General features: G+C 33.4%; 1 protein-coding gene across 1 annotated transcript; it reads right to left on the bottom strand.

The window, feature by feature from the left end:
- LSm3 (U6 snRNA-associated Sm-like protein LSm3) lies at positions 1-811 on the bottom strand. Its single transcript, XM_088230443.1, has 3 exons — positions 574-811; positions 383-490; positions 1-245 (listed from the first exon to the last, which is right to left on the bottom strand). The coding sequence occupies exons 1-3, from the start codon at positions 592-594 to the stop codon at positions 66-68; spliced, it is 309 nt and encodes a 102-aa protein (XP_088086569.1). The 5' UTR covers positions 595-811; the 3' UTR covers positions 1-65.
- Between the last annotated feature and the right edge of the window lie 10365 nt (positions 812-11176).

Here is an 11176-nt window from a genome sequence, read left to right on the forward strand (position 1 = left end):
TATTGTTATCAATATGTTAATGATGATAAAATTAAATTATAGAAGAGAATTCACATAATGAAGCATTAGCCTCCGACCCTCATGGGGGGTGACACTAGAATAACACCATCGCCGCGCACAAATAACATTGGAATATGTCTTTTGGTTGTGCGGTAAACTTCCTCGTATGTTTCTTCATCTATTTCAACAGTAGTGACCGTTTCCTCTGCATCACCCAAAACCATGTTTAAATGTTGATCGTAGGCCTGAAAAAAACACACATTTGTATTTTGACAGATATACATACACAAATTCTTACTGTTCATGTAAATTAAAAATCCGAGATAGATGAAAGAAGCACACAGCTTTAAAAAGCTAATAAAACAGAGTATGGTTAACTTACGTGCAATCTACCACGAAGTTCTCTCTCGCTTCTCATTTTAACGTAAATCCTTTCATCAAGACTTAAACGTATCAGATCTAATGGCTCCTTTACAGTCATAATAGGAATCTAAAAAAATGAACAGTTTGTAAACATTATTAAGACAAAAGTATTATGTTGGGAATTATCAATTTGAATATAAAAGAACATACGTTTTCCGCATCATCAGCCATTTTACAAACTGTTCAATCAGTCGATCTTAGAAGGAAAAATGTTTGGTTAATACTATTTGTAGGTTCACAATTTCAGAATGGTTTACCAAATAAATGCGACTAAAGCTAGAGGTTATGTTAATTTTATTGTATGCGGCTTGTCAAAATGTCAGAATAAGAATATTATATATACTGTTCTATGGTTTTTAAATGGCTGTCTGTAACTGGTCTATGATAAACGGCAAAAGTGTGACGCATAAAAATACTGATTTGTTATAAAATTTATGCGAATGATGGATTGTGCAACATCTATTGGATTGTGTTTGTATAAAATTAAAAAAAAATAGTAATATTTTAGCCTTTAATTGGCACCTATTAAAAATATTGATTATTGCAAAAAATAGTTGTCTTAACCATTGAACTAAACAATTTTTCATCATTTTTATTCAAGTAATTTAATAATTATAAATTTGAACAATATTTTGAGATAGTACAATTTAGATAAGGACTGGATTTCACCACTTAGGGAGTTATTAAGAATAACATAGAAAACAACAGAGATTGAGAATCTTTTAGAGAAGAGAACATGGACGGCTACGCATTTACAGGATCTATGACCTGCCGTTGGCTGGTTTATGTGGCCACTTTACACATTGTGTAACATTCAACATGCTGCTTATCTTTGAACATTCACATTTCTTCTATCTGTAAATTTTTTAAAGAGCTGTAACTTTTAAAGATAAGGGTAGATTCATGTGACTGAATTATTTTACTTGAAAAATTATTTTTTTAAATATTCTTCTTAGACCAGTTGGTTCGATCAACGATTTTGATTTTGTACATTTTTTTGCAGACAAAGACTAAATTTCACCACCCAGAGAAATATATTATTAATATATTACATCAAAGATAGAAAACATTTTAGTAAAGGAAATATGGAAGTTGGGGGATTTTTACAGCTTATGACCTAAAAAATTATTCTCCATAATCATTTTATGTCCGTTCCCTAGTTAAAGCATAATATGGTGTCGATGAAAATCCTCCAGGCATATTCGTCGGCTGCTAGATCCTGTGCATACTCCCAAGTCAGGTTCGCGTCCCGTAGTTCTGACATGAACTGCCAACGGACGTCCAGGGCGTTGATAATCTTGTAAAGTAGGCAAGCCTGGTTAAGGCTCTCGGGAGGCATCCGCAGTATATGGCTTAACCAACCGTTTCGCCTCCGCTTGATGGCAGATGTCACCGGAGCTTTCTGCGTCCGTTCTCTTATTACTTCATTATTTACAAAGTCAAAACACCGATCACCCAAAAATCTTGTAAGACACCTATTCTCAAAACTTGGTATTTTTATGTTTTCGGCCCTAGTGGCCTGCCATTTTCCATAAGATATACCTACTCCCAGATATTTGAAACTCTCGACTCTTTCGATGACTTGGTTTGACAGAGTCAGGGGATTTTGGAAATCAGGCGTGATTTGCGCAATATTGATTTTTAAACCCATGCATGCCGAGAATCTGACTGAATCGTCGATTACAATCGCAACACGCCCATTGATGCCAGGCACACCCAATGACCGGTACACCACGAGGCAAACTAATCTCCACTCGATTTCCTTTTACAGGATTTTTACATGAGCTCAGCCGCTGAATAAATGAAAAATAAATACAAAGATTAAAAATAAATGTAATAAATATAAATAACTGTCAATCCACCCTAATTTTACCGTGGAGTGTAGATTTGGACGATAAGCATGAAATATGCCATTCTTTATCGGATATCACGCGGCTGGTTTGTTTATTTAGAAATTCTTGTAATAATGAGCACATAATTCGTTCTTCATAACTATTAATTTTTGTACCCCCCGAAATGCAAGTGTGTGATGAATATCAAATAAAAATTATGAATTTGTAAACATACATAATATTTTTAGTGCAGTTTCAGATTATTTATTATGCACTCGACCTTTAGTCATTTTATTTAATGTTTACAAATTTTCGGTAATTCAATATACTTCACATAATATCATAATAATACATACGCCGATCGAGTTTAAAACCAGCCAATCGCGAGGAATGCCTCTCATTCACGTGGTGTACGGTGTGTACCGTTGTTGAGTCTGTAAAGCTAGGGTTTCCTAGGACAGCGGTGCCCGCATCTTAACGGCCGTAGTGAACGGTGATGCGGTGGACAGCCGTCGTAACGGTGCCTAGAGAGTGGTTTCCTAGGAAAACGGTGTTATCAACACCATTTAACACCGTTTCTCTAGGAAACCCCTCTCTAGTCGACGTTACGACGGCTGTCCACCGCATCACCGTTCACTACGGCCGTTAAGATACGGGCACCGCTGTCCTAGGAAACCCTAGCTTTGGTCTCACAAACTCTCAGCATATCATTCCATGATACACAGACTAATAAACGTACCTCTAGATAAAATTGCACACGAAACAGAATTAAAAACAATAAAAATCATAGCTCAAAATAATGAATTTGGTGGAAAGACCATTGATAAAATAATAAACGGAAAAACATATAAAAATAGTTTTAACTTAATACCTATATCCTCGTATCAAAAATCAATTAATGAACAAGTTTGCTTGCATAGAATTTTCAGGTCCGATTTCCCTAAAGATTTCCAATGTTTTAAAACAATATAGAATAAACTTAGACTTCAAAACAAACAATAATAACGGAGCTATTTAAAAAAACTCAAAAGATAAGCTAAATATTTGAAAAAAACAACGGAATTTACAAACTGGAATGTAACGACTATAATGCAGTTTACGTGGGGAAAACTGGGCGCTCTTTCTTAACTAGATATTCAGAACACATAAGATCCTTTAAAAATAAAAAACAAGATTCTCAATTTGCCAATCACTTAATTTAAAATAATCATAAAATTTATATCTCAAATAAACCCATTCCATTTCATGTTGAAAGCAAAGGGCGTAAACATATACTCGAACAAATGGAAATAAATAAATATCTAAATAACCCTAATTCTAAAATAATAAATGAACAAACCAACCTAATATCTTCATCACCATTAAACATATTTAAATAGACTGTTATTCTTCACTTCGTCCCTTTATTTACACGCTTAAATGATGCGTAATAAATAGATGAATCACGTTACAATTGCATTTATATATTGTGAAAATTTTAAAAATAGAAATATTTTAAAAGAATACATTTATGTTTATATAAATTTCTTTATAATATTTCAATCATGTTTTGAAATTAAAAAGAACAGCAACCTATTATAATACTATTGATATATTTTCGACAACAATTATCTAAAGTTATTAAACTATAAAGCTTCATTAATTATCTCACAATTCATACAATATTGTATGATAATACATTTATGTTTATATAAATTTCTTTATAATATTTCAATCATGTTTTAAAATGAAAAAGAACAGCAACCTATTATAATACTATTGATATATTTTCGACAACAATTATCTAAAGTTATTAAACTATAAAGCTTCATTAATTATCTCACAATTCATACATGTATTTCAATAAATACTTACTTTGTTATATTTTTTCCAAAATTTAAATACCTAAATTCCCCATTACCTATTTAACACTTAGCCTTGCCCTTAACTATTGGTTTTTCCCTCAATTATGATTAATGTACATCCTATAATTGTTCATATCATCTCTATGCAGATGATTTACAACTATATCTTCATTGCAGACCTGAAAACACCAGCGAAGCAAAAGAATCGATGTCTAATACACTAAATTGCGTGTCAACATGGACAAAAAAGTATGGTTTACTAATAAACCCATCTAAAACACAAATTATGTTTGCGGGTAGTCAAAGATTGCTTAGTAAGCTAGACGTATCTTCACTTAATCCTCTTAATGCCAATGGTACCAATATTCAATACAGAAAATCCGTAAAAAATCTAGGAGTACAAATAGATGAACATCTCTGCTGGCGAGCTCATACTAATGAATTAAGCCGCAAAATATTTTTCAGTCTACACTCACTTGGAAGGTTGCAAAAATTCTTACCCATTAATAGTAAATGCACCCTTGTACAAGCATTACTACTACCCATTCTAGATTACGCTGATGTTTCCATGACTGATTTAAGCTGTGAGCAACTCGATAAACTTGAACGACTTCAGAATACATGCATAAGGTACATTTTTGGTCTAAGGAAATATGACTACATTTCTGACTATCGTAGGCAACTGAAATGGCTCAAAATTAGACAGCGGAGAGACTATCACTCCCTCTCACTTCTGTTTAATGTACTTCATAGTCCTAACGCTCCTATATACCTACGTGAAAAATTTCAACGCTTATCAGTGCATGCTTTACCTCTTCGTTCTAATTCTCAAGGCACTCTCTTAATACCCATCCACAATTCCTCTTTCTTCTCTAACTCATATAGTGTCCATGCGGCTCGACTGTGGAATCATCTCCCATCCACCATCAAAGATGTTACTACATTATCTCTGCTTAAATCACGTCTGAAGAAACATCTCCTTTCTCTTCCTAAATCTCTCCTCCTTGCCCGCCAATGTACAAAAAGTTAAATAAATAAATAAATTAAAAAGTTAAATAAATATAGTTCATAAGATTATTTTTATTTTCTACTTAAGTACCTTGAATTATATGGCTATATAAGAACATTTAATCCATTTAATCTTCACATTAATTTGAAAATGTCCTAACAAGGCGAAACTATCGTCACGAAATTTTTGTTTTTATATTTTTTATATTTCTTATACTTCTTTTCCACATCCGCTCCTAAGTGGAGCATGTGAACATCACCAGTTGCCTCCAGGGGACCCTATCGCCAGCCAGCACTCTCGCTTCTTCCCATGTCAATCCAGCGCCCCTTAATTCCGCCGAATAAAGTCTAAAGACCGTCATTGACGGCCTTCCAGGACGGCGTGATCCCGCGGGTTTAAAGAAAAGGCAACTAGGGTTTAGGTTCTCCTGGAGCATGCGCAGCACGTGTCCTTGCCAGGTCCACCGCCGCATCCTCAAGACGCTCGTTATAGGAGGCTGCTACGTCCGTTCTCGGACTTATAAAATCGAACCATCTTATACCTAATATTCTTCTCAAGCACTTATTCTCAAAACTAAGAAGTTTGGTGTTTTGAACTTTGGTAAGGTGCCAAGATTCACACCTATATAGGAGAACTGGCACTATACAAGAGTTGAATATTTGGCATTTTGTTTTGACCGAGTATAGACTAGAGTTTCAGACAACACGCATCATGTTAAAAGTTGCTCCAGCAATTCCTAGGCGGGTTGCGAGCTCTTTATGCATGCTTCCATCCTCAGTTATGTGAACTCCCAAGTATTTAAAGCTGTCAACTTTCTCAATCCTCTGTCCATTATTATAGAGAGGCTGATCAGGGTCAGGACAAAATTTGTTGCACATAATCTGAGTATTTTTTGTATTAATATTAAGACCCAGACGAGTTGAGTTTTCCTGCAGTGTGTCAACAATTTCCTGAAAATCACCAACAGACTTTTCAAAAAGGACTGCATCATCTGCATATTCCAAGTCACACAACTTTAGGGGGAAGTTCACTTCTATACCTCGATCAGGTGGTATTGATTTGCATAAGATAAAATCCATCAGTATGATGAATAAGAACGGTGCAAGAACGCAGCCTTGCCTCACTCCAGTGGAGACCCTGAACCAATCAGTCAAAGAGCTGCCGATTCTCACACGACAATTGCTATCTATGTGGAGTGCTTTTATAACAGCAATAATCTTGGGAGGAATACCATACGTATATTTTTATATTTGTAAAAATAAAATAAAGTGTTCAGTAGACTCAAATTAGTGTTTGATTTCTTATATTATAAGTGCAGATATAGAGTTCTACAAAATAAACATCAAATCAAGTAAGGTTCAGTTAGTTTTAGGTTGCGCTTCAAAATTGATTTCTACCTAATATATTTATGATTTAGAATTTGTGAACATGACTTTGAAACATCTAATGACACGAGTATTATGCAGTTTTTCTCGAGTATTCTCAATTCGAGTACATATGCAGAAATTAAATAAACATACCTTTATAGTTCCAGCGCACAAAGGTGAGTAAAGTAAGCAGGTAGGTGCCTACTGGCCCGGAAGAAAATCGTGATATATTAAAAATGAATTAGGTACCTAATAAGGAGACCTCTCGCCAATGAAAACGATAAATGACTCTTAAAACATATTTCATTTACCAGAAAAAAAACCACAAATATTGTGAAGGTATATGGTACTTACGTAAACCACAATCCTGAAATAATATTGTAAGGAGAAACACTGGTATATACATAGTACATAGGTACTTGTACCTACATAATAAAGGTACGTAGGTACACAGATTATATTGTACAATAATAAATAAATAATATAGTACGTGCGTGGGTATTTAAACGCCCAGCTTTCGTACGGGTCGGGCGTGGAATATAGTTCCTCTCTCCAACTCTGGCTTAAAATTAAAAAAAATGTTCTAAATTGTTTAAAAAAAACATTAAATTTGTGTTTATAAGTTGTCAATGTGTGCATATATTTTGAACAAAGGGTGAAAAAGAAAACCATTTATTTTATTGCATTATGTTAGAAAATTCAACATATTTTCGGTTACCAGGGTCGCGATTATAAACGGCTATCTTCGTCGGTAGAGAAGATCTATCGATCTATCTATCTATCGGCTATCTTCTTCTTCTACTGAGACAGTATAAACCTTAGAGTATATACGTATAAACTAATATCGATACTTATGTAGGAAAGTGTGTATGTATGTGTGAAAATTCCAAGTATCTTCGTCGGTAACCGGTAATTGAACATGTTTAGAAAAAAAATGTAAACACATTATATTTTTCATACAGAAAACTTAATTTTTCTTTGTAGATAAAATTGAAGATAAATTTTAACTTCCCATCAGAATACGTTCCCAGAACCCTTTGGACATCGGTAGTCGCTTTCATCTCGTGAACAATAATACAATATGTGAAAACAGTGCTTTATTTATTTGGTTCTTTATTGTTCACTTTTTATCATGAACACTCGACTAACTTTTTATTCTGCTAATGTATATTTTTTATGTAAATCTTAGTCATAAACTCCAAAATTACTTCAAAAACAAAAATTCACAAATAGGGTTAAAATTCCAACCGTCTGTGCGCTCGATGGTTGTAATACAGCTCTTATTTGTAAACTTGAAAATAATTATAAAAACCAAATTACATTTTTTAAATCATGTAAATGTGGGCTAAGCTTCATAGCGTCCATGCGCTCTGTAGCTGCAAGACATGATGTAATATAGCTCCTATGATTATCTGTTATTAAATTAAATTATAATTAAAAACGAGGAACTTTAATCCCAACCGTCAATGCGCTATGTAGCTGCAAAACGTGCTGGGATATTTATTGTACAGCGCTCTTGTGATTTTCACAAAAATGGCGCTATATAAATTATTCACAATAATAATAATAAGTGGGTAGGTGCGAAAAAGTTCGAATTCTTTCAATTTTTTTGTTTACATAAAAATATATAAAATATTTTAAATTACGATTTAATATAAACGCGGGTGGATAAGCCAAGCCGCACAGACAGCTTTCTGTACGATATGAGTTTGGTTATTGATAGTCACGATAGCTAAGTCGATGACCAGGATGTTATATGAAACTGGCATTAGTTTTTGTAAAACATTATAATACAGTGCTGGTATGCATTATGTCAGAATTTACGTATCGAACACATTTACGTACCTTCACATTGCGCATTATTAACACCACATGGCAAAATAAAAAGTTCAATAAAAAGGTAACCGAAAAGCGCCGAACAGGTGGTGCTTATTTATTCGGGGCTTGAAGCATTGTAAGCAGGTTTTCTGCAGGTGGGAGATGGTAAAGATATTATAGTGGATTATATTTATGTTACGGAATAATATATTTTTTTCTTCGTATGAACACCTTCCTTGTGCACCGTAGTTATGAACATTTTCAAAATTATAATATTTTTTGACTTGATTACGCGCTGAAAAAATACACAAATACGCGACGGTATTATCGCATTTAATTTTATTTTTAAATCCTAAATAAAACAAGTAATTAACAGCGTTTTTCGCAAAACTACGAATAAATATAGATTCATGGAAAATATTTAATACTTGTTTTACTAAAAATGAATAACATAAAATCTTTTCATATTTTCATTTCAGATCTTGCATAGTTTTGCGAAAATTATTATTTTATCTGTGCAGTTTTAGTTATGTGAAAAATGTATTTAAATCAATATGTTCAATTTATCAAATAAAACCGTTCAAGGTCTAAAGTATCTAACGTCCCCAGTAGGAATATAAATACGAGAATGAATGTCGAGGTGTTGATTTAAAAAATAATGTAAAAAACAGACTTATAAAAATGCATAATAGATGGCTGTATTTGAATTGATCACAAAGCCAAGGTGTAAATTCTGACACTTGGAAGAATGTGGGAGATTCTAGTCAGGAGTGTGTGAAGCATTTGTCAATATATTATTTGGTCTAAGGCGCCAGCCCGAGCTTTGTTGACACAGGCCACAACAGGTGAGGAAAATCAACATAAGCTCTCTCGGGTTCAGTGGTAGATATTGAGTACCTATTTTGTATAGGTGTTATATATTATGTTCCTCCGTTTGCCCATCGCTCAACCTGCAAAATCACACATTTCAGTTTTACGGCGAATCCCACCATATTATTGACTATTTACACCATACACAGGCTGGATAAGATTAAAGGACCTTTGGTTTAAATTTCAAAAAGAGCCTACATCATCCTTCCAGAATTGTTAGATTAATTGGTTGGTTGGAAGAAATTGCCATTTGGCAATAAGCCCGCCAATGTACAAATAACATTTTGTACAAAAAGTTAAATAAATAAAGAAGGTTTACCACTCTCCACCTCTATAAATAATACCTACGAGCTTGAAGGCAAATTGGCGTCAAGAGCGTCCTTTTGTAGGTGTTTATTATTTATTTGTATAGGAGCATATCGAGGTGTACCTACTATTTATTTATTCATTTATTTACATACATTAGTTTATTGTACATTATTTGAGACATAAGTCCCAATTCAATGGGACTCTTAAATAGGTATGAGTACTTTTGATATTTATTAAAACGATTTAAATATTACACAACTTTATGTCTTTTATAAATCAAAATTGTAAATCATGTTTATGTAGAATAACGAGAGTGTAACATAATCTTATAAAGGCAGACACATGCCCAATATTTTGATTCGATTATTGCGATTCGCCAGTATTATTAAAGTGTTATGATGTATAACATTCTCTGTTGACAAGAGAAACGAGAAAGATGTTAATGCGTTGACGATAACATAGTATATGTATATATATATATATATATATATAAATACTCGATTACAATACCCCGTGTAATATGTCAAGAAAGTTGTGATTGGTGATTTATTATGATCAAGTGCTCAGGGCATTGCATTTGTATTCTGTATCTTGGTAATTTGATACACAAATGCAAGGTCATCAGTCTTACGCTTGAGATTCAGCAACTTGCCCACCACATACCGTACACTGCATCTGAAGACTTAATTCTCCCCGGCGCGGCGCGGCGGTGCCCAAATACAAAGAAAAATTGCCCGTTGCCAAACGAGAAAAGCTGTCTGAAGAAGCTCTCTGAAATCTGGTAACCTTGGAGTTTTAGTCCAGAAGAAAGATAATCCACGAACTACTCTACTGAAAAACCATAAACCAAACGACAAATTACCTCGATTCTGCCGGGAATCTAACCCGGGACCTTAAGCATGACAGACAAATACACCAACCAGTACAACATGAGGCTAATAATCTCAGATTAATTTCCTTTTCAGGAATTTTACTGGAAAAAAAAGCCCTGTTCGCGGTTCTGGTTCTATATACATTTATCAATTTAAATATATGAGTATATTAACAAAACATCAATGAAAAATAATACAATTTGAAAAGGTAATCTAAAATAAATTTGCGTTTGTATTAATTTTTCCCATACATAAGTTTTTTTTTGTCAGGTAAACTTTGTCTGCAAGTACGCATTATTAAATATAATTTGAAGGATATATGGCTTCTCTTCACAGTTCGTAGCATTTTTTCGATTTTCGAGACATTAATGCCCTTTTTTCTCCTAAATGAGTTCTATAAAACATAATTTTAAATGTAACAGAACGAGGCTCCCAGTCTTAATAATTGTAGGAAATAAATATGGGGTTGCGTCTGGTTCAAAAACAATAAAATTCCGATGATATATTATAGTGTGCATTTTTGTTTATTTTTTAATGTGATCGATGTAAAAACATATACATATTACATCAATTGAAAACCTATTTCATTGAAAACATGAACCCAGCTCAACTAAACCCATCTCACTAAAAAGGTTTTTATTACGTTTAGCGTGTATCATGAATTTGAAGAGAATTTTAATTTTAAATTACAAAAATAGCGGTATATAAGTTATCAATAATAATAATAATGTTTATTTTACAAATAAAAGACGAGTGATACTTTAATCCGCAAATTTGGAATATCCAGTAACCGGTTTCATCGCTTTCACGACATCTTCGAGACTGGTATCTT

This window comes from Micrasema longulum, unplaced genomic scaffold (genome assembly GCF_059751315.1).
Source record: "Micrasema longulum isolate JH-2025_06_02 unplaced genomic scaffold, ASM5975131v1 h1tg000066l, whole genome shotgun sequence".
NCBI lineage: Eukaryota > Metazoa > Arthropoda > Insecta > Trichoptera > Brachycentridae > Micrasema > Micrasema longulum.